The sequence below is a fragment of the Leptopilina boulardi genome, unplaced genomic scaffold, assembly GCF_019393585.1.
Source record: "Leptopilina boulardi isolate dan_hultmark-lab unplaced genomic scaffold, ZJU_Lbou_2.1 LbouV2_58, whole genome shotgun sequence".
NCBI lineage: Eukaryota > Metazoa > Arthropoda > Insecta > Hymenoptera > Figitidae > Leptopilina > Leptopilina boulardi.
In genome coordinates, this window is record NW_026138003.1 from 1,236,188 (window position 1) to 1,261,342 (window position 25,155).

At 22.0% G+C, this 25,155-nt stretch overlaps 2 protein-coding genes across 8 annotated transcripts; both read right to left on the reverse strand.

Moving 5' to 3' along the window:
* Positions 1 to 356: 356 nt before the first annotated feature.
* LOC127290212 (purine nucleoside phosphorylase-like) lies at positions 357 to 18,594 on the reverse strand. Of its 4 annotated transcripts, none has more exons than XM_051318654.1 (6): positions 18,352 to 18,594; positions 9,004 to 9,098; positions 8,034 to 8,242; positions 5,465 to 5,640; positions 3,376 to 3,566; positions 357 to 1,930 (listed from the first exon to the last, which is right to left on the reverse strand). In XM_051318654.1, the coding sequence occupies exons 1-6, from the start codon at positions 18,411 to 18,413 to the stop codon at positions 1,707 to 1,709; spliced, it is 957 nt and encodes a 318-aa protein (XP_051174611.1). In that variant the 5' UTR covers positions 18,414 to 18,594; the 3' UTR covers positions 357 to 1,706. The 4 variants fall into 4 exon arrangements, with proteins under 4 accessions (XP_051174611.1, XP_051174612.1, XP_051174608.1 ...); XM_051318655.1 differs by having other exon boundaries at positions 8,034 to 8,212; positions 18,352 to 18,592; XM_051318651.1 differs by lacking the exon at positions 18,352 to 18,594 and adding an exon at positions 14,259 to 14,675.
* Positions 18,595 to 19,561: 967 nt separating this feature from the next.
* LOC127290215 (thiamine transporter 2-like) lies at positions 19,562 to 24,836 on the reverse strand. 4 transcript variants are annotated; one of them, XM_051318660.1, is made up of 7 exons: positions 24,407 to 24,836; positions 23,631 to 24,015; positions 23,003 to 23,383; positions 22,483 to 22,675; positions 22,166 to 22,307; positions 21,863 to 22,034; positions 19,562 to 19,684 (listed from the first exon to the last, which is right to left on the reverse strand). In XM_051318660.1, the coding sequence occupies exons 1-6, from the start codon at positions 24,527 to 24,529 to the stop codon at positions 21,894 to 21,896; spliced, it is 1,365 nt and encodes a 454-aa protein (XP_051174617.1). In that variant the 5' UTR covers positions 24,530 to 24,836; the 3' UTR covers positions 19,562 to 19,684; positions 21,863 to 21,893. The 4 variants fall into 4 exon arrangements, with proteins under 4 accessions (XP_051174617.1, XP_051174616.1, XP_051174615.1 ...); XM_051318659.1 differs by lacking the exon at positions 19,562 to 19,684 and adding an exon at positions 20,790 to 21,747; XM_051318658.1 differs by lacking the exon at positions 19,562 to 19,684 and adding an exon at positions 20,790 to 21,783.
* Between the last annotated feature and the right edge of the window lie 319 nt (positions 24,837 to 25,155).

Genomic DNA, 25,155 nt, shown 5'->3' on the forward strand with positions numbered 1-25,155 from the left:
TGATTTTTCAAAATTTAATTCATTTTTTGTTTTTATTGCTAGATAACAAAATTCCAATTTTGCCATTTTAATCATTCAGAGAAATGATTTATTAGAATCAAATAAAATATACTTGAATTAAATAAACGTATATTTGTCTCAGAGCCTACTAACTTATTTATTTGACGTAAACAAAAATTTTATTTGTCATAAATAAATTTTTCTTTGGTTCAAATAATTTTATTTAAATGAAATAAAATATATTTGCAACAAATAAATGGGTTAGTAGGCTCGGAGACAAATATACCAGTGAGTGAAATGTTTAAAAACTGATTGTTTTTTTTCAATTAGAAAGTGTTATATTAATACAAAATAAATTTGCGTAGAGTGAAATTTTATTTTATGAAACTTAAATTTTATGAAAAAATACAACATACGTATATTTATATCTATAGTCTAACATAAAATATATAAGTTCTAAAGTAAAAAGTTAAATAAAATAAGTGCATATTATATAAATATTTTGTTTTGTTATTATGTGAAATTAATACTTATATTTATTTTAAGCGCAATAACATTTTGTATTTAATAAATGAAATTTTTAATAAATAAAAATTGGTCACAGTTTACAGTACTTGCATTTAGATATATATTTTGAATTTTTCTGCAATATGTCAAGAAAGATAAAAAGACATTCATTTTTTTTCCCCCCGCTAGTTGCTGATATGGGGAAAAATGTTGAGTGGCTGAAAATTTCTTTGCACTCGAAAGTTGAGAATAGTGTTCATTTTCAACAGTCTGAAACGTCAGACGGTTCAGAAAGGAACACATAAAAGTCTGAGCCTTTTGCAAGTACGTGTCACGACTGGGAAATTTCCCCATATACGAGCACCTCTTCCCTTTTACTCCATTACTTTTTAACTGCTCTTAAGCTTTTCTTTTTCTAAACTTTCTTTTCCCCTTGTAATTTTTCAAATATGTTAGACTTTACATTACATTTCAAACTTTGCGTTTCATTTTTCTTTTTCAAATCTAATATTAGTACAATTTGTTTTCTTTTAATTCGAAAATAACAAATTTTTGTTTCCTTTTCTTTATTCATTCATTTTAACATTCATATTGAAAGTTAATTTTTCTCTTATTATAGATATAATAATAAAAATTTTTTTTAATTATTTCAGTTAAATCGATTTTTTAATAGCAATTTCTTTTTGTAATTTTTTATCAACCAAAATATTTGTTCATGTATAATGTCAAGATTTTAAATTATCCTCTGACATAGTAAAGGAATAATTATTTTTTATCTCATAAAATTCAATTAAAATGAATTTTAATTATTTACTTCAATTATATTATACTTTATGCTCAATAAACAAGATTTTTCTTTTCTTTCTGCAATTCCAGTTGCTTTTGAAATATTTAAGACACTTAGATGATTAATTGACCGATTTCTTTATTAACTCGAGAGGATAGATTTTTCTAAATAAAAAAAAAAAAAAAAAAAAAATTAGAGGAACTGTGAGAACAAACAAGTTTATAAATACCTATTATGTAGAAATCGATTTAAATAAGCGCTGTTTCATTCACGGTGAAGATTCAAAGATCTTTTTTTTTATTTCGATTTACTGGAATTTTTTTTCTTTTCTATTTTTTGTAGTCAAAGATTCGAGAAAAGTACATGAAAATTGACACTAATAACGGAGATTTATGACCTATAGAATAAAATTCTATTTTGAATTGCTCTTTATAATATCATCCAAACGAAGAACCATTCGTCGAACAAAGTCTCGAAGTACAGGTTGTCTACTTTTGCCAACATCTATAACTTCCTCGTGATTTGCCTCGCTATGATCATTGTAATCCGTCACACAAATATTCGTTATAAGACTAAATGTAAAAACGGTCAGGTCACAATGTCTGGCAGTAATAACTTCATGAACAGTTGACATTCCTGAAAGCAACATTTTTTTCTACATTATTATTGAAAAAAATTAATATATTTTTTAAAAATTACTATTAAAAAATTTATACACAAAAAAAAAGGAAATTAGATAAAAAAAATTATTTAATTTTAAAATCAATAACTAAAACTACTGAAAAATAAATGTTTGAAATAAAAGTTATTTCAATATTATTATCATTCAGGAGGATACTGTATATCTTAATTAATAAAATGTTGAAAGGAAATATTTATAATCAAAGAAATGAAAAATGTATAAGAAAAAATTAAATCTGAAATTAAAAATTTACACATATGAAAGGAAATAAAAATTTTTAAATCAATTTGAAAGTAGTGAAAAAATTGATTGAAATGAAAGTTATTTCAATATATATTATCTTTCAAGAGGATACTGTATCTTAATTAATAAAGTGTCGAAAGGAGTTATTTAATCGAAAAACATGATTAATTCAAGAAAAAATTGAAACTTAGATTTAATGAATCTCAACTGGACAAAACTAGAAATAATTAAAACGATAAATATTGAATATCTATACAGATAGTAACTATTGTAAAAAATAAATTATATATTTATGAATAAATGTATGTATAATATATTTTATATCTATAAGATACATAGGATATTGAATATCCGTATTATATGCATATTTTATACCTATATATTTATTGAATATTTTTTTAAAAGATTTTCATTTGATCAAACTGAAATATAAATATATAAATTCATTTATCGCTCTCATAAACGAGAATTGCTTTGTTTGTTATTTTCTGATCAGAATAATTAATTGCTTCATTAGTTACTATATCTGTTAAGTGTTAGTTGTAATTCTACAATAGAGATCAAAGGTTTTTATTTAAGGTATAGTTGTTTTGTTACAGTCTCTGCTAGAAGCAATTAAAAAAAGAAACCCATGAATATGCCATAAAATTCATTAGTTATAGATTTTTATTAGACAGAATTTTCTTTTATCAGAATTCTCATTTGAGACGTCAATTTTTTTTTTTTTAGAAAATAAAAATTTAGTTAAAAGAAAATTTTAAATCTAAATTAAAATTTTAACTAAGTGAATTTTACAACTGAAAAAAATTACAATATACTCGCAGTGTAATTTTTTTCTATTTACACTTTAATTAAAAAAAAAAAAAATTCCTTTACAAAAAAAAAACAACAAAATTATAATTATATAAAATTTCTCTTCCAAAAATCTATTATTGTTATTATTTTTTACTGATTAAATTTTTAGGAAAAATCAAATTAAAAAAACAAATCGATGAATATAACATAAAATTCGTTAATTAGCTTTTTATTTGACAGAATTTTCATTTAACTGGACGTCAAAATTTATTTATTTTTTTTTTTACAAGAAAAATGAAATTATAATTATATAAAAATTTTTCTTTAAAAAATTGATATTTTTATAAATTTTTGAACTCACCGACTGCATCAACTCCCACCATTCGAAGCATCTTCAATTCGGCAACAGTTTCAAAACTGGGACCTCCTAGACACGTATAAACACCTTTGTGAACGATATCGGCAATTCCCATCTCTTCTGCGACTTGACTACCAATATCCATAAGTGTTGTGCTGTAAGCTTTATTCATAGGTGGAAATCTGGGACCAAATCTGAAACGAAAAAAAAACACAATTTAATCAAAAATTGAGAATTGGAAAAATACAAAATTAGAATTTTAATTTTCAATTATAATTAAAATAGTCGCGATTATGAAAAAAAGAATCTACTTTCAGTTTAAATTTTCAGCAAATTTTATTTTTTTTTTGTTTTTTGCATATATTTTCAAAAAATTGAAAAATAGAAAAGGTGACAATAAATTTTTTCCCTCAATAATAAAGAATAACGCGTCAGTTGAGAAATGGAAAAATAAAAAGAAATTACCTCTCCAATGTGGAAAATAATTTCAACTCAGTATAAAATGGATTATATATTATATTTTCACCGTTATACCTTATGGTGTAAATTCTTTAAAATTTTAAAAAAAAATCGCAAATATTTAAGAGCAGCGAGCTTTATAATCAACTATACAATTTGAGAATGATACTGAAATTAATCCCGAGGCGAAAAAAAAGAAATAAAATAAATACCAGTTCGTGGAGAGTGAATGCAGCCTATTTCTTGAAAGTAAAAAAGCTGGTAAACCCACCCCTTAGATTCATAAGAGTAATTCCCGGTGGAAGAAGAAAAACGGGAAATAAACTGAAAAGAGAGAATGAGAGTAAGAGAGAGAGAGTGAGAGAGAGGGGGCACGAGAGATGGTGAAGTCCATTAATATTGGACCAAGTGACAACAGAAAACGGATAAAGAAGAAGAAGAAGCAGCAACTCTGAGAAAAGCTCCAAAAGCTCGACCTCGCGCAAGTTAAGTCAGGGTTTGAGAATTGCGAAAAGGTGAAAACGAGGTGGTAACGTGGTGGTGGGGTACACGTCACCTTGTCAGAAATGTAAAAGAAACGTACTACGCGAGAGTTTCTTAAGTAAATACGCCAATCAGCTTCTTTATGTCGTGCAAACAGTTCATCAATCCGATTCAAGAAGTTATTCTAATGAAATAAATTAATTATTTCCTTTTTCTTATTTTTACTTTATCGTTCTTTTCTATTTTTTTTTTTCCATCTAGATCTTTCAATTGAGTGATTCTCGACTTGAAAGTTGAGATAAAATTTGCTCTTTAATAAAAAATTCCTTTTGAAATAAGGATTTTCCAATTTTCAACAAAGTTTTCAACTAAAAAACTAATTTCATTAATAAATTTTATTAATTCTCTTTATAAAAAAATTTTTTTACACAATTTAATAAAACAAACTTAAAGTCCTTGTGAAGTTAAAAAAAAAATTAACTGTTTTTCGATCAATTTCACTAAATCTAAATTAGTAAAAAGTCATCCACTAATTTTTAATTAAATATTACTATTTTATTTAGTAGATTTAATTTTTTTTGTACTATATAAGTTTTAGTGAAAACTATCTGAAAATTAATAGAAATTTTCACTAATTCAAATTTAGAGAATAAAGAAATTTCTTTTGACTATCAATATTTATAATTCATTAGTTCAATTTTGTAAAGAAAATAATCTTTAGATTAAAAAAAAAATGACTTTGTATTTTACTTTCTTTAAGTTTTAAAACTCTTTGTTAAAAATAAATGAAATGAACAATTTTTCCCATTAAAAGATAAATGCAAACATTATTTTAATATTAAATTTCCTTCAATGTACAAACAATGAGAAGCAAAGATTCTCTAAATGTTTATTGTATATATGCATTTTTTAAATGTGAAAATTGCAAGAATGTCTTTTATTTGCAAAGCTCTTGCTCTAAAATATCACTCGACCTGATTTAGAAATGCATCATAAATTAATGAATTTCTAAATAAATATAATTCAAAGATGATAATAATAATAAAATAACAAAATTCAATATAAAAAAAAATAAAAACTAGAAAAATGTTAATATAAAAAAAAATTATTAAAAATTTGATTACTAATTGATAAATATGACTAAGCTTGCCTATCATCATTTGGTCCTTGGAGTGGATTGTTGCCAGCAAATCCCATCATGTTTACATGATCCTTCACCAACATGATATCTCCGATCTTGTAATTGGGATTCAAACCCCCGGCCGCATTCGTTGCAATTAAATGAGTCACACCAACAAGCTTCATTACTCTCACGGGCATTGCACACTGTAAGCAAAATTTTTTTCAAACTTTTTACATTTTTATTATTGAGATTTTTAATCATTTTTTAAAGTAAAATGTAAATTTTTTTTTTCATCACAATATCTAAAGTCCATCAAGTTTATGATAAAAGATTAGAAAAAACAAATTTGTTTTAAGACAGAAAATTATAAAAAAAATTTTAAGATAAAAATTTCACGAACGTTAAAGATTTTGAAAAATAATAAAAAATTTTGCCAACAAAAAATATTTTTAATAATTTGTTAATTATTGTAAGAAATGTTTTTGAGACAAAAATCCATAGAATTTTTCATTCAGAATAAATATTTCTTTAAAAATCGTTGATCATATATAAATGTGAACTCGAATATTATTTTCCTTTCATACACTAAAAAAAAAAAAATTATTTGCTTTAAATACACAAATTTCTAAGGCTCTCAAATTGAGACCATAAACGGAATCAAAACGTTGCACTATCAACAATTTGATACACTTTATGGTCTCAATTTGAGATCCTCAGAAAAACTGTGTAATCAATTAAATGACTATTATCAAATAAATATTTACTTAAAACAAATCATTTTTATTTGAATTAAATAAACTGTATTTGAAGATTTTAACTAATAATTTCTGTATTTGAAACAAATACCATTTAATTGACTGCAATAATAATTAAATAAATATTTATTATTTTGATAATTAATAGTCAAGTAACCGATTATTTGAATCAAATAAATTGAAATTTTTTTCTATTAGAATTTTTAAAAATACTAATTTTTTTTTCCTTATTTTAATAAAATTTCTTTTTTCCTTTTCTTAAGTAAAAATTAGTGTCAAATTGGAGGAATTTCTGTTTTTTATTTCAAAATTTAATACCGTTTTTTGTTAAAGTGAGCGTCATTCCATTATATATTTCGACCACAAAGTCATTGCCAACTAATTAAAAAAACGGTAATTACTTTACAGAAATCATTATGTTTTTGTTTCAAGAATACTAAATGAAACGAATTTTTAAAAAAAATTTAATATGTTTTCAAAGTTCACCCATATTAATGATAATATAAAATTATTAAGAAAAGTTTAAAATTCATGCAATTTCAATCAAATTCAATTATCTGATGATTCTGTTAATCGACAATTAAAGTTCGAACAAATCAAGATTCGATAAAATAGAAAGTCCACTATTTAAAATTTTAGTAAAGTACAAATTAAATAAAAATTTGCTAAATGAAAATTATCTTTAATGATAAAATTTGATGAAATGAGATTTATACACTTAAAAAAAATTTATTTAATGTCAAATAATCAATTACTTGACTATTATGAAATAAATATTTACTTGAACCAAATAATTATTATTTGAATTAAATAAATTATATTCGAATCAATAATTTCTGTTTTCAAATACCATTTAATTGACTCAAATAATAATTATTTTATACAAATATGAATATTTATTATAGTAACCGACTATTTAAATGAAATAAAATTTTTTTTATTGAATACAATATAAATGTGAATAAAGATAATTCAAAATTCTGCTTAGTGAATAATTCAAATTTAATAAAAAAAATTCTTTTTCATGAAAATTATGTTATCAAAATTCTTTGATAATAATTTTTTTACACTCGTTTTCTGTTTTTATTTAGATTTTTTTTTTTACATGGCCTTAAACGATAATGAAATATAATTTTAATTTAGATTCTCAAAACGAAAATCAGGTTTATTGTTTTTTGAAGAGAGATCAGAAAAGTAATATTGACCTTAAATCTAGAAAAATAAATTTATTCTTTAAAAAGTTAAAAAAAAATGTTATTGATTTATTATTATTTTATTATTTATCTTTTAAAAAATAGACCGGATAAGAATTCATCTTTTGTTTGCTATAAAATTATATTTTATTATCGTTTAATTTAAGGCAGTGTAAAAAAGAACACCTAAATAAAAATTCTTTGTTATGAAAATTCAGTTTAATGTGCAACAAATAGAATTTTTGTTGAATTCAAAAGAAATCAAAGCACTAATTAGTGTTTCATATTTATTGTCTATGTCACGTATAACTATTGTACTTTTTTTTCCAGCAAATATAACTGGGACAAAAATTGCATCGATGAATTGAATGAATCACAGGCAGAAGGGCAAATAATCCAATTAGGTAGATTGGAGAGGTGATATTTTGTTAACAATTGTTCTCGGGGTTTCGAGTATAGCGTAAATAAGCGCAAATTAGTAAAGTTTTTGGTCGAATGGTTTAAGTCAGACAGAGAGGAAAACCCTTTCTCTCTCTCTCTCTCTCTCTCTCACCCTAATTCTAGAGAGCGAAATTTCTCTCGAGGTTGAAGTAGCTTTGTTATCCGCGCGCACAAGAGTTGGGACGATATTGTCAACGTGAAATGTACCTTCCAAAGTGGATAGCCTTCGTAGTAGTGGAACCTGCCCTGCATACACATGACTGGGACATTCTCGAGATAACCGAAGACCAGCTGTCCAACGTGACCCGTCACCGTTGAAACTGGAAAGTGCGGGATCTCTTCATAGGGAAAGCATTGCTTCTCCGTGAGCGAATCTGCTATTGAACCTGGACACAACTCACTTTGTTCAGATTCTCCTGTTTAAGGCAAATAAAATAAAAAACAAACTATCTAGAGAAGCGTTAAATCAAAAAATCCCTTCATTTTTATTTTCTCTAATATCTATTCGATAATTACAAAAAAATTATTATCTAATAATTTGTTAATTTTTCTTATTTCAAAATTTTCATGCGAATGTCATTTTATTAACTAATGAAACATTTTTTCTTTCAATTAATTTTTTTTTCTAAAAAAATATTGCGAAAAAATTTCCTAACGAAATTAAGGAACGCCAGATTATGTTCCAATAATCATTAGAATTTTCATTTTATGGAATTTCATTTGTCATAATAATTATTATTGAGCCGAATTTTTATTTGTTCGAATTAAGTAGTATATTTTGCAGAATTTTCATCAAATTGATTTTCGAACCGAAATTCGAACAAATAAAAATTCTGTGAAGTAAATTTTCGGTTATATAAAAATTCTGCAAAATACTAATTCGAACAAATAAAAATTCGGCTCAATAATAATTTAAACAAATGAAATTCCATAAAATGAAAATTCTAACTAATGAATTTTTAGAACATAATCATGCATCCCGAAATTAAAACAAAAATATAAAAGAAATTCACAAGAAAAAAAAAAAATGAAAACCGAAGAAAATTTTCATAATTTGTTAAAATCTCAAAATAGAGTAAAAATGAAATTTTTGTATTTAAAGCTTTTCTCTCTATAACGCCATTGAATGAAAATGAAAAGTGAAAAAAAATGGTTTTTTTTTTTAATTAACACTCACCCATTCCGGACCCACATATTATTCCTATTTTTGGAGTGAATGGTACTCGATCCAATAGATATTTTGCGCTCTCTTGTAACGCTTCAAAAGTATATCTGTAAAAAGAAATTGTAATATAAATAATTTTTTCTTTAAATTAGAAAAATTTTCCCAGAATAAAACAAGATCTACAGTTGTGCTTAAACTTCAGGTTTCCAAATTCTTTTTAATAATTTGGTGGCACATTTCGAGATTTTATGATTCTTTCAAAAAAAATCCTAAAAGCCACTATCTGACGACATTAAACATTTTTTTTCTCAGATTTTATTATTAAGATTACAAATATAATAGTTCACTACTTTTCATTTACATTATTCTTTTATTAACGCAAATTCTAACAATAAAATAATTTATTAAAAATGAATTTAGGTAAAAAAAGAGAATATGAGGGAAAAATTGAGAATTTTATTCTGTTTGTACAAATTTTAAGAATTTTAAATAAACAAAAAAAATTGAATTTACGGGAAAAAAAGAGAAATATTTTTTTTTAAATTTATATTTCAAATTTCTCGGTTTGAAGAAAAATTCCTATGTCTGATTTTCCAGCTATTTTCCAGTTTTTCCGGTTACTAAACAAGTTGAAATATCAAATTAATTATAACACAATTTTTTTTATCTTTATAAACATATTCGTTCAATTTAATAAAATACGTTAGCATGTTTATATTGTCAAGAATATTATTTACTTCCTCATAGAGGACAAATTATTTAGCATTATTTTTTAATACAATTTTCATTTCTCATAAATCATTTTATTTGTTTTTAATATTATATTTTTCCATAAATTAAAGCAAAGAAAATAAAAATTTCAATTTCTTAGAAATAAAAAATCGCCATTAATTTATAAAAAAAATTTAGTAAAATATACATTTCAAATAAGATTATATTTAATTCGTTTCTAAATGTAAAATATTTTTTCGAAAAAAATATAATGAGCAATAATGTAATGAGAGCAATATTTACCAATTTATAGAAAAAAATTTCAATTTTTCATAAAACAAAAAAATTGCGATTAATTCTAAAAAATTTTATTTAAATTTGTATTTTATATGTCTTTTTGTTTTTTGTGGTAGAATATTTTCTGCAATGAAAAAATTGTTAAAAAAATCAAAAATTTAATTTTTTTAAAAAAACAAAAAAAATGCGATTAATTCTACAATTTTTAATTAAATTTATACATTCATTTTTAATTAATTTAATTTTTATTTTATTATTATTATTTACATTTTATAAATAGTATATTTATAAATATTTTTAAATAAATATACATAAAATATTTATTATATTTTCGTTGAAACTTATTATTTTTGTTTTGAAAATGTATACTAGGTACATATTTATACAGGATATAGGAAAAGAAACAAAATTGAACACATAAAAATTGGAGAAGATTGTAAGATTTGCATGGAAATTGGTTCAGTGAAGTTGGGCATTATATGCGCTTTGATATAATAAATAAATTGAAGAACATTTCATTAAATGTCGTATAGAAATATAGTTGTCGGAAATCGATGATATAATTTGTTCGTGATACGTGCTAACGAGCACAAATATAGCAATAGTTTAAGCCGAACAAGAGAAGCAACCCATCGTATATATATATATATATATATATATATAGGTATTACAAATCATGCTTCGAAACACAACGCACTCGGCAGACTTGCATACAAACGGATTGTAACACGTGCACTTGCTGATACATGCATTAGTCCTAACGTATATTATTATATGAATAAACTACTCAAAATATGGAAATTAGTTTTTCTTTTTTAGAAAAACACTAATGTTTTGAGATTTTTATATGCCGTAATTTATTCAACTATTATTAAAAAATTTTTTACAATGAAAAAAAAAATAAAAATTATCATTTTCAATAAAAATTATATTTTCTATTTAGGTAAAATAAATAATAATAATAATAAATAATAAAAATAATAATAATAATAAAATAAAATAAAATAAAATAATAAATAAAATAAATAAAAATTTAATAAAATTATAAATTAAATATTAAAGGATTATTTTGCTGTAAAATTGAGAAATATTCTATAATATTGAATAAAAAAACAAAATTATAGGGAGAAAAAAATTTTAAAAAGGAAAAATTTTTAAAAATTTTGAAAAAAATATAGAATTTTAAACTTTAGTGCTGATAAAAATACATGTATATTATAATTAATTATTATAATGTATTACAATATAGTATATTACAATTTATCATTGAAAATTCTCTAAATTGGTCATGAAAAGAATTAAAAAAGACTTCACGACCTTGTTAGATATATATCATTAAACGGAATTAAACTAAAGGCTTTTGATTGCCAGAGCGTATAATTTTAAATTAAATATCCCATTAAATGTATTTCAATTAAATCCCATCTAAGGTAAGAGATTTGTTCTATAATAATATTCACTATGGTATACCTAAGGAAATCTAAGGTGCAATTAAATATTAACTCCATCCATGGATACTCTCCCCCTTTCATCCCTTATTCTATGTCTTAAATGAAGAGAGGGAGAGAAGGATACGAAATTAATAAGGAAATACCGAGTAAACATATATATTACACAAAACGCTACATATGAAAATTCACACTGTCATATATATATAAATACTTCGTGGCTAAAGTTTACAATAATTTTTGCTGAAAATTGTCTCATCTCTATTTAATGAAAAAAAAAAATGTTTCATTGTAACGAAAATTCAAATATTGAAACTAAAAATACAAATATAAATTATTAAATATTAAAATTAAAATAAATTATTAATTATTATAATTATTATTTAATTAAATATAAGTTGGGCAATGCTTTACAGTTTTAGAAGTACTCATGTACGAAAGGGCTTGTTCCGTCTATTAATATAAATAAATGAATATTACTAAATAAACAATTATATAAATATAAATTTTTATCATACTTGTCACATCAAATTTTATTAAAATTTCTCATAATATAAAAATATTTTCAAACAAAATTTTCTGTATTTAAAAACTTTTAAAACCAATTTTTTTTTAATGCGAAAATTGCGATGAGACATTTTTCTATAATATTTCGGTTTCTATTTCAATTTTTTCACTATTTTAAATAGTAAAATAAAATATAATAAAAATAAAATAAAAATAAAATAAATAGATAAAATAAAAGAGTAAAATATTATTAAACATTCCTGTTTACGATTCTCGTAATGCACATTATACAATGTACTACGAAGCTGAAGTACGCAACGTTTATGATAAACGATTTTTAAAGAAATTATTTTTTTAAAATGAAAATTTCTTTAATTATTTGCATAAAAAATATTTTTTTATAATTTGTTGATTAATGAAAACTACAAGAAATATTTTTTAGACAAAAAATTATAAAATTTTTCATTTTAAAAAATTATTTCTTTAAAAATAGTTTATCATAAACGTTGCATACTTCAGCTTCGTATGTACTTATATGATTGGCATACAAAACAGAACCTATCTTCAAAATGCAAACGCAGTGGATTTGTGGAATATTCATGTCATTACAACCCTTACACCTATCTGCTTCAAGTCAGAAGTGATGACACGAAACGTTATATATTTATAATAATTTAATAAAATAATAATGAAAAATAAATATATTATTATCTTCTTTTATTTTTTTTTTATTAAACTATTAAAATAACTCTAAAATAAGCACTAAGATCTATCATAAAATTACAATGTGAATTATGCGCATTATATTAAAAAATAATTTATGTAGCAGTTATTTTTCGATCTTAAAAATTTGACTTAAGGTTATAAAGTAAAACGAATAAAAAATAGTTAATAGAGATCATTTACATGAAATATAAACTACTAAGGGTTGAATGAATAAAAATTTAAAAAAAAATGCTTAATAAAATAAATATGAATAATAAAAAAAAAAAAATTCGTAAGTGGAAAATACAAAAATTTATATTCATAATAAATTACATTTTTTTAGTGCTAATAAAAATATGTCTTGTTTATACTTTTTTTTCATATAATGTTATATATTATTACCATAAACATTATGCCACTTGGTTAAACAATGATTTAACACTTCGTTAGTAATTTGTATTTAATTAAGGGCGTCAGCGATATAACATTATTGTTTGAAAGAAAGAAAGCTTAAAATTTTCATTAATGAAAAAAACAAAAAAAAAATTCTTAAATATTATTAAAAATTTTATTATTATATATTTTTATATTTTAGTTTTATTAAAAAATATTATCAAATACAATTTATTTAATTTAAATAAAAATTATTTGTTTCAAGTAAATATTTATTTGATAATAGTCAAGTAACTTAGTATTTGAATCAAATAAATTTTTAGTGTAAAAAAAATGTAATTTTGAAATAAGAGAAATCGTATTTTGTTTATTAAAAAATAACCTCCGTCAAAGTTTATCTATTTTCCTGAAAACAATTTTAAAAAAATATATACATAAATTATAGAAAAGTAGAACATATTTTATTTTCCATTTAACAACAAAAAAAAAGGATAAAATGTATTTAAATTAATTTTCACTAATTTTATGTATATCCTGTGTGAAACTCATTTTCAAAATTTAAATTATTATTAAAATTTTAAATAATAATAATAAGTAAAAATTACTATAAATTTTAATTAATTAAAATTTTTATTTCCTCAAATTTAGAGAATAAGTTTTTCATTTCTTATAATGTTATATTAATCAAATAATAATTACAAAAAAATTTAATTATATCAAAAAATAAGTCAAAATCAGTTATAAAAATTTTGATAACAATGAAAAAAAAAATGAAGAATTTAGTAAACTTTTGAAAAACTAACTAGCAAAACTTACGGAAACAAGAGAACTTTCAACTTTTTCAAATCTAGAGAAAATAAGGGATGAAAGAAAGAAGAAAAAAAAATATCCCATGAGAAAAATCTTCTATTTGAGTTATTCGTGAAAAAGTTTTAAAATGAGTAAGGCTTTGAAAATAAATATACCACACAGATCAAAAGAAAAAGAAAATTCAGAAAAAAAAACTTCTGGTTAATTCAATATAAAATATCCACAATTAATTAACTTCAATTTAAACTAAAACGCGTGAATAACTCTTCTTCCAAATGAGCCAATAATTACACAGTTATTCTCTTTTTTTCAAACAGGAATTTTAATTACTCACAGTATAATTTTTTTTTCACCTTGAAAAATGTCCATTATTAGAGTTAAAAAAAAAAGACTTACGAAGTGTGAGGTGCATGTTTCACGAGAGTATGCAAAAACTCGTTTTCATTGGGCCTTTTAAGTTGTCCATGTCCATTCACGGATTCAGTGCCCAAAAATGGCATTTTGAAATTAAAAAAAAAAAAAACTGAAAAAAATTTTTAAAAAAACTTTACAGTTCACCCTTATTGATTTTTTTTTTTGAAAATCACAATCGCGTGTAATATTTGAAAACTCAATTTTTAAGAAAATAAACGAAGAAGAAGAAGAAGAAGAATGCACTGAATGAAGTTTTATATGTATAGAAAATTGATAAAATTTATTGAACAATGACGTTACACACTTTGAGCTGACGTCTTCGAACTGTTTGTGGTTTATAAAAGCATCCAGTGCTTTATAGTATAACCAAGAGTCGAAGATAAAAAAAAATGGTCGCGTTACAGCTGACAAATAGTTGGAATTACTTATATACGGCACCCAATGAACGTCAAGATAAAAAGCCGGCCTCGGACTCGCAGGGGCATATAATGATAACCCATTATAAAAGTAGTTATGGAGTAAATGTGCTTCAATTGCCTTAAGATATTCATGCATTGGCTGAAGACTTGTCTTAAAAAAGCATTTAAATATATCGTCTCGCAACATACCTCATGGTTCATCCAATATATGATCTGGATGAACGTTCGAGAGTCCGTTGTTGTGACATTTTTACACATATAATGGAAATTACAATAATTTTTCGAAAATTATATATATATATATACACTCCTTCATATAATTATAATTATGAAAAATTTTATTTAACATTTACTTTTCAACTTGACATTAAGAATTAATTATTATATACAAATAATTTTTATTATTTACATTTTTTTTTTTAATTAAAGGCTTTTCGGTCATAATTGTTTATTTATAAAAAAAATTGAAATCTCTTGATTTTCTGTTTATTTTTATAATTATAAATTTAGGTTTTTGTATATTACAAAAAAAAAAGTTTCAATGTTGTGTAAAAATATTTCAATCTAAAACTATATTATAGAAATAAATATAATATAATTATTATGTAAAAAATGATTATATATAAAGAAAAGAAAATAATTAATTTTATAGATTTTTTAAAGCAAATGGTTGCTTTTATAATTAACAAAAAAAAATTCGAAGACTTGTAAAAAACAAGACAATGATTTTTAAAACTTAAGTTATATAATCATTTACTATAAGTTATAATATAATACATATACTAAGAAAATAATTATTATAGATAATTTATAAAAAAATAAAAATAGATGAAAATACAAAAATATATAAATATAAAAATATAAATACTTTAAAATATATAAATAATAATAATCAAAATAAATATAATAGAATTATAATAAAAAAGTAAGTTTGTATATATATTTTTTTTTTTTAATCCAATGGGAATTTTTAATTTCAAATTTATAATCATCTGCTCTTGACAAGAAAAAAATGTAACATAATAAAAAATTTTAAATGAAAATATATGAAAATAAATAAAAATGAAAATTTACAATAAACAATTTTTTTCGTTACTTTTTATCATAAATTTTTTAATTTAATAATTAAAAAAATGTTTCCAATAGGTGTATAAAAAACAAATCTACAATGTATAAGAAATTGTCTTAAACACATTATTTCCTGCTTCTTTGCTAAATAATGTTTTTTTTATGGACTTCATTGTTTGTTTAAACGTTGCGTTTATATTGTCTCATATAAAATTATGGTAGAAAAGAAAAAATTGTATTTATATGACACACAATTTTATGAATAATCATACTCGATGATAACATATTGCATCATTGAATATATAACTTGACCACTATTATTGACTAATATTATGATTTTTAAGAACAACAGATATTACTAAATATGTAGTGTGAATAAAAACAATATATAGTGTTCATTAATTAATTTTCATTTGATATGATGCATTCAAGTCAAATATTAAACTCTTGATAAATTACAAATGACAATTTTTCTGATATAAAAATTTTTTAATTTAATTAACATTTTGCTAATTATGATATTTTTTTTCATTTCAAGAAATCTATTTTTGATTCTTTTTTTAATAAAAAAAAAAAAATTATTTATGTATTGTACTTGAATTTATTTGATTTGAAGATATTTTTCTAAAAAGAAATAATTGTTACACTAAAAAGTAATTTATTTGATTTAAATAATAATCTATTACTTGACTATTATCAAATAAATATTTACACTTGAACCAAATAATTTTTTATTCCAATCAAATAAATTTTATTCGAATTAACAATTTTTGTATTTAAAACAATTATATTTAAATGACTTTATTTATAATCATTTTATATAAATAAATATTTATTTCTTATAATAATAGTAATAATAATAAAAAAATTATTATTATTATAAAAATTTGAATTTAATTTTAAATAAATGCATTTTCTACATATAGTCCAAAATCACGATTTTTTTCTATTTTTCTCACTATTTCAAATGTTTTGTGTAAATATTAGATTATTCAGATAATATGTAAAATAACGACGCAATATTAAGGCAGTTATTTGAAAATATTTGATTTTTTAAAAGTGTTACAATTGTGAAATGAACTCTATATTATAAAGTTATGTGTCCGATAAGTAATGTATATGACATTAAATATTGATATAGTATGAACTCTGAATTGTTACCTTACTGATAAAATTCATCATCCCCTTTAGAGTATCAAAAAAAGATTATAATAATACTTTACGAAAATATATAAACACATATATAAAACTGGAATGTTTTTCATTACAATATCTAAATTGTCGTAATTGAGATAAATGTTTTTTCCCTCTAATTATTCAATACATTTCTTTACGGTATTAATATATCAACAAAATGAGCAATAACTTTCATTCTATGATAATTATTATTTTAAAATATATATTTTTTTGAAAATTAACTTCAAATTATCATAAACAATTTCTTAACCTTCAAATAGCAATAATTAGACAAACTTGAAAAGCATTGAAAATAAAAAAAAAAAAACAAATATAAGATTTTTCAAATTTGAAATTTACATTTCTAATTGAAAAAAATTAAACAACATTTTTTCATGATTTTTAGGTTTTTCCAATATTTTCATTAAAAGTTTAGAAATAAATTTGTATTATTAATATAACTAGAATATATAATTATTTTTTTTCATAAATATGGAAAAACCATTTAATAATAAGTATGTTAATTTAATAAGAAATTTAAAAACAAAAAGTACCAAAAAATGAATTAAAAATATAGTCAAAAGAAATAATCCTAATAATGATTAATTAATTAGTTTAAATATAAAAAAATACTAATTATATACTTTGAATATAATATACTAAAATAAATACTACATTGAATAAAAAAATAAAAATGAAAATTTTATTAATATTCAAAAGACAATAAATGATGTATCATTGTAAATCAAAATCAAAATAAAATATTGCGAACATAAAAGACATTAAACGATAATACTTTATTATATTGTTCAGAGTATATAGTTGGTATATAAAAAGTCAATGGCCGAGTAACAGTAGAAATAAATGGCCTACATTCATTAATCTAAGCAGTCATAAAAGAAGAATTCACTTTTGACTTATCTAATTTTAATAATTGATTTCCGTTAAATAAATCTAATGAAATCAATCAAAATTCAATTAAATTGATAATTTCAATATTTTACTAGTATTGAAATTAATCTTATATGAATATGTAAACAAATGAAAAAAATTCTTAGAATATCAAACTATAATAATTTCCAAAAATTGTACAACCATTAATTTTCATAATTAATTTCCATTAAAATAAATAAAATTAATTGATAAAATTAAAATTCTTTAAAATAGAAACAAATTACAGTGGAAATAATTAGGCATTTCTTTAATTATAAAATTTTAATTATTCGGGGGACTCACCGAAAAACAGGCAACCTGTTATACACAATCATATGTTCAGGTATGACAGGTACAGGTTAATGCACACATATATTTCAATTAGTACCGCGAAATTGATTTACAAAGCATTTTATTGAATATTTATTAATTTCAAAAACAAATAATAATGTTAATAAGTAATTAACTATTAAACTTACTTTTCAAGACATCCTTTGCATAAACAGTCGTGTTTTAAAGTTTCTTTTAGATTTTCTGACATTGTGTTCGATTTTTAGTTATTTTATTTACCGCGCACAGTAGAAAGAAATCAATAAAATTAAATTTATCACACTATTATGATTGACTATATTATAAATACTGTAGTTAAAATGATTAAAAACATATATGTAAATTAAATCAAATACTGAGTCAAAAATGGTAAGATATACAACTGTTTTAAAAGCAATGTCTGTAACATTACTTATTAACGGAAATGGCGTACTACAAATAAAAAAAATCTAAACCAGGTATGTACTGTTATTGTATGTACTATTTCATAAAGAATTCCAGTGAATTGCAATTCATATAATTGCCTAATCTGAAGTTGTCTGTCAAAGATAAATCGCCTAAATATAAAAAAAGATGGCGTTTCTAGGGCGGGAAAACTGTTGTTTTTCGAAATAATTAATTTTTCAATAAAAGGTATTTATCAATTTTAATTTATCAAATTATAATACTATCAACTATCTTTAATTATAATAATTATATAATTTGATTTTAAATTAAAAAATTTTTTCAGCAAAAGTTTTTAAAAATTAAAATGTTAAAATTACATTAAATACATATAAATTAAATACTAAATTTGAAGAAATAAAAACTAGATAAAAAAATTTGTAGAAAATAAATTTCTCTTATTACTTATTAAACTTGTTAATTTTTTTTTAAAATTTAATATTAGTTTTAATATAGAATTCAAAAGTTAACTTTTGTAACATAAATTTATTTTTGAGCCTGGACATTTTTTTTATCAAAAGCAATTATTTCTATAAAAAAAAATACTAGTCTATCATTAGCATGATAAAATAAACATATCCATTTGGTAAAAGGAAGCTAAAGTTAATTATTTTTGAAAATTTCCCCTCTTTTTTTGGAAATAAAGTTAGGTTATTAATTTATTTTACATTTTGTTTTTTGCTTATATTATAAACTTTTTTAGTTTATAGAACAGACTTTTAAATTTTTTTTATATTTTTAATTCAATCAATATGAGATAGAAAATTCTTATTTTCAGTAACAAAAAAAAAAAAAAAATACAATTAGTTTTATTTATTTCCGTGTTCTTTATCATAATAATTTTTTATAATTATTACACAAGAAAAAAATGGTTATAAAACAAGGTAAAAAAATGCTTTAAAACAATTATATATGTAACTGCACTCATAAGTTTAAAAACTAATAATTTAAAAAACTTACATTTTTTTTTTTTTTAATTAGGAAAATTATGTACCGACACGTTTCAACTTGGCCTTGAAATTTTCTGTTTCTTCAATTCTGAAAAAATTTATCAATATATGACATAACTTGTACTACATTTTTTGTGACATTTTAATTCTAATATTGAAAAAGGAAAAAAGTAAAAAAAATTTTTTTATCTTAATTTTTTTCTTTATCAACTATTTATTAACATTAATTGTTCAATTGAAAAATGCAACTCTTAAATTTGAGAAGAATAATAAAATTTGTAACATTAACTATCAAAGGAAAATTTCATTTCATTTGAATTATTCATTCAAATTATTGTTTTGAAATTTTTCTTTTCTGATTCAATAAAAACTGTTTCCTTGCTGACAAAATTATGAAAAATGATCATTTTCATAAATCGATTTGATATAAAGGTATTTAATTGAAAAAAATAAGTGATTTTTTTCCTATCATTAAAGTTGCTCTTAAAGAGTAAACATTCAGAAGATAAGTAAAAATATTACGAAACCAAGGGATCTCCAAGACAGTTAACCATCGAGAGTAAAGTGATCTGCAGGGGGTTCTGTTTTTATCATTGACCTTTGACTGAATATCATTCGAAAACATTACTTACACAAACAGAGCTATTATTCTTAATCGCATATTTTAGGATTCATCTCTTCTGAATGTATCAAAAATTTTCTAAGTCTTATTTTGTTTAAAAAACAAATATAAAATACATTTATTAAAATATTAAAATTAATTACAAATTTTAATAGCATTTTAATACAAATTTATCTAATTTGTTTTTAATAATAACGAAATTTTACAAGACTTTTATACTTACTCAATTCTTAAGCAGAAATTTGAACTAATAGAAATAAAGTTTTTAAGAAAATCCATGTTTTAAAATGAAAAATTTGTAAATATTAATATTATATCCCTCTAAATTATTGCAAGTAGATAATCAATCACTTTCTTTCATGTTTTATTTTCTTTTTATCATTTCTTGAATGTCACATTAAAATTTTTCCACTTGTTTCCTCGGAATCCAAAGAAAATTGATAATAGTCTAAAATAATCTCAAAATGAAATGTAAACGTTTCTTCTACATTTTATATCTATAAATCTTATATTTTCTTTAGTGACTTTTTATATATGTATATATATATATATATATATATAAAACGAATGGTTTCTGTAAACTTTTAAATCATTTATTATACGTAACACATTTTCTTCAAACAAAATTTGCAATTATTGTTTCAAGCAATTGACGTTGATAAATATCTGTCTATAAACAAAATTACGCTACTTATTTTTACAGCAGGTCTCGATCCAGAAATAATATAATCTATCGACTTTATTCAAGTTCATTTTCATCATTGCTCAATAACGATTGATTCGTTGATACTTATCTCTTCAATTGATTTGCAACGTTCAATATTTTTCGCAACTCTAATATTATAATCTAAATACTATTTTAATGTCCAGGAAGTTGTTTTGATTATAAGAAAAATTTTAATTTCAATAAAATATATATTGCAATTAAATAAATTTTAATTTGATTGAAAATAATCTAATGAGAACAAAAAATTAAGAAAAAGCTCATTATTAAAATTATTATTATAAAACATTTTATTTAACGTCTTTTGTAAACACAGTATCTACATTTTTATGTTAAAAATAATATATTTTTTCAAATATTTGACTTCTTTTTCAGTCTCATTTTATCTATACTATCAAATTTCTATATTCTATATACTATTTTTCATAACAATTACAAGATGACAATATACAAATATATACAAATATACAATAATCAAGAATATAAGATATTTAAAAAACTTTTTCTTTTGTTAGTCGAAAAAGAAAGTAAAAATCATGAAAAAATTTCCAAAATTTGTTTTTTAGAATGAAATTAATAAAATTTGCAATGTCATTTTTTAAAAAAATATATTATATAAAAAACTTAAGCTCTTATAAAATTGATTTTAATTCAATAAATAATGTTTGCAAATAAAAACTGTTAAAATTTTATATTCACTACTTAAAATTATACTACACTAAAGGCTTTGTAAAATTTAAATAATTTCCTTTAAAATTATTCTCATCATATTCAGGACGTTTTCAATTTGTTCAAAGTCCAGGTTCTATAAATTTAAATTTATATTATTTCCGTTCACATTCTGTAATAATTATTTTTCTCATTTATATTATAGACAATGTTTAAAAAATATATATTTTATTGATAAATTATATTTTTACCTCTATTGTTACGTGTCATTTAAACTAGAAATCAACTTTCATTAATCGCTCTCTCTTCATGTAGCCAAAATTGAAAACTTCTACCCTGTCTGCGATAATTAATAATAGTAAATAAGGCCATTATCATGAAAATTAATCCAAGAACACCAAAATAACCACTATAAACGAGAAACTGAAATTAAAAAAAAGGACAAATTTACAGCAGTTTATATTAATTAAATTAGTTTCATTAAATTATTTTTGAAAAATTCTCATTCAATTACAATTTTTTAATTTTTTAAATGTAATAAGCATTCTTTTTACCTGTTGCCTGATGTCGAGAATAAAAACATTTCCGCCTGCTACAAGAAAAGTCAGCAAACTCTGAAGCACCAGTGCAAGAAAAGTATTTATTCCAAAAACTAAACTGTAACTATCTTCAGACAAGTGTTTCGCAACTTCAAAACTAGAAAAAATTAAATTAATTTCTTTAGTATACTAATCAAAGCTACTGTATAATATTAGTAATATTAATTACCAATAAATCACTTTTAAACATTTTTTTAATTTACAAATTCTAAAGGTATTTTTAGATTTTAAAAATTACAAGTCGAACTAATTAAAGTTTAAAATATTCATACCTGGCAACGGTTATCACAGTATGATAAATAACACCAAAAGCTACATAAACCCCATATAACAACCAGATATCATAACTTTTATAAGACACAAATAATAAGATACCTTCTATAAAAGAAAATATCGATAAAGTTATCTCTCCGAATAAAGACCAATTAATTCTTAATGTCCCAACTCCAAACACTGACACAGCACCTGAAATTTATTTATTTATAATCATTATTATTGTAACAAAAAATACAGATATATATATATAACAATTTTTTTATCACACTGTTTTTTTAGAAAATTACAAGTGAGCCAGTAAAAATAATTTTTGTTTAGTTATAATTTAAAGAATTTTAAAATTTTCAAAATTTTACATAAATTGTAAAAAGAATGTAACAAAAAATTAAATGTGAAAAAAAAGGTTTACAAATTTAAAAACTATTTCATGTGAAAGAAATTTAAAATAATAATTTTTAAGAAACAAAAAATCCACCTTAATTAATTAATTACTTTAATAGGAATTAAAATATTCACCAATTATTGTATAAAGAGCTTCAACTGCACCGTTGAATATTTTATTTTTATCTTTTCCATACGCAGTTTCCCATACTAATTGTACATAATTAAGTACTTGTACATATCCACAAGTTGCAAAAGCCCACCACAAAGACCATTTAACAACATGACTATTTGTAAAAGCTTTTAGAAAATCCTTCCACAACAATATATACGCTTGTTTTAATTTTAATAAAATATTTTTCGATTTCGGTGATTTCATTGAAGATTCAATTTCCTTGTCAAATTTAATATCATCATTGTCATGTGATAAATTTTCACTATCTTTGACACGATGAAAATAAATCGAGCCTTTAACCCCAGGCAATAGAAAAGCCCAGACCGTTGAAAGTCCAAGTGCTGAAAAAAAATAATTAATTAATCACTCATACTTTGAACGATCAAACTAAATTAAATTTTTTTCAAAATAAAACAACGAAATAACTAAAAATAAACAATGAATTAAATAATAATACACAAATAAATTACAAAATAACAAAAAACGATATAGAAAAATTTATCATTTTTTTTGCTGAGATTACATAAAACGAAAAATAAAATGGAATTTAGATAAAAAAAAACCAACTCGTAAAATGTTAATAAATACCAGATATTGTCAAATACAATAATTGTTCATAATCCAATAGTCCATAAGATACAGTTAATTGTGCTACAACGCCAGACAAAAATCTTCCAAATAAAAAGGCGGCTCTTGTAAATCCTGTGACTTTTTGATAATGTGTTTTATCCACCGCCGCATACATATATGTATAATAAGCAACTTCAGTGGAAATAAATAATCCATATAAAATTTCCACTATTTGCATTTCAATTAACGATTTTCCAAGTAGTAATGTTAAAAATGTTGCTGTTCCTGATAATCCACATAGAATAATCACCGGCTTATATCGTAAAAAATCAGTCATCAAAAATATAAAAATTAAGAATGCCAAATTGCTATAGGTTCCATAAGGATAAATTTCTTGATTGACCTGAAAATAAAAAGCAATTTTTTTATATATTATTACAAACATGAAAAATTGATAAAACAGAAATTATTATTACATAAATTTCGTCTCGTTGAAATAAAATTGTCTTCATTAATATTATTAAAATCAAAATTAAAAATTATAATAAAATTAACAATATTATAATAACTATTATTATGATGTAATAAACTTTGAATTTTTATTTTATTTTTTTCAATTTGGTAAACAAACATTTAACTGATGCTCCAATTGATAATAAACAAAGTTTCGCATCTGATTATTTAATTCATTATCAATTTTTACAATTTCTGAACAAAATTACACAAATGTAAAGTTGAACAATTCAATTGCATCATTTATAATTTTTAAATTAAATGAAAATATAATTTTCTACCTGCTCAGAAGTAAAATTTTTCCATGATCCTGTGAAGTAACTTGTTACAAAAGGTTCCGAGGGTCTGAATTCTTTTACAAATCCAAATAAACACAAAATAATCGACGTCTTTTTCCAATTCATTTTTTTTTAATTCTCTCAAAATAAATATCTATAAATTCAATTGACATTTAAATAACAGTCATTGATTCTCAATGTTATGTTATTTGTGCAAAATCGAACATTTTATTCTATTTGAATCTTCAAATCCAATTTGTATTTATGTTTTTCGTTTAGTTTATTAAAGAGATTATGTCAGAAGAACGTAAATATATTTTGTAAAATTTGCAAATTTCTCTTAAAATGATTATAAAAATAAAGCAAAATCTCGTTGCCTCAACATATTTAAGTACCTAGTTCTTTTGAGCATTGACTAAACAGACTAGTGCAGACGATTTATCCATCAGAAAGCAGCACGTGCTCCAATCATTAAAATAATGCTGATAAAAGCGAAAGTCAATAAACGTCTACTGATAAAGAATTTTCTACTTTTATCATCATCAGAAGAAATCGCAATCTTCCTTATTAACTATCGTATAAAAATTAAAAGAAAATTTATTTTCTTAATTTTTTTACAAATAATTTAAATTAGAAAAAAATTCAATTTTTAATAAAATCTCTATTAATTTAAAAAAATCAAATTTTTTCGCTTAGATTATAAAATTCTTCATTCATTATTTAAAATTACAAGTTTCAGTTTTAAAACAATA

Coding starts and splice junctions, on each gene's coding strand:
- LOC127290212 (XM_051318651.1), bottom strand. CDS start 14,362: ATGCCATTTTTGGGCACTGAATCCGTGAATGGACATGGACAACTTAAA. Junction 9,099..14,258: donor AAACATGCACCTCACACTTC/GTAAGTCTTTTT, acceptor TTCTTTTTACAG/ATATACTTTTGAAGCGTTAC. Junction 5,641..8,033: donor AAGGCTATCCACTTTGGAAG/GTACATTTCACG, acceptor TTTTGCTTACAG/TGTGCAATGCCCGTGAGAGT.
- LOC127290215 (XM_051318660.1), bottom strand. CDS start 24,529: ATGAATTGGAAAAAGACGTCGATTATTTTGTGTTTATTTGGATTTGTA. Junction 23,384..23,630: donor ATTGTATTTGACAATATCTG/GTATTTATTAAC, acceptor ATTTTTTTTCAG/CACTTGGACTTTCAACGGTC. Junction 22,035..22,165: donor TTCTCGACATCAGGCAACAG/GTAAAAAGAATG, acceptor TTTTAATTTCAG/TTTCTCGTTTATAGTGGTTA.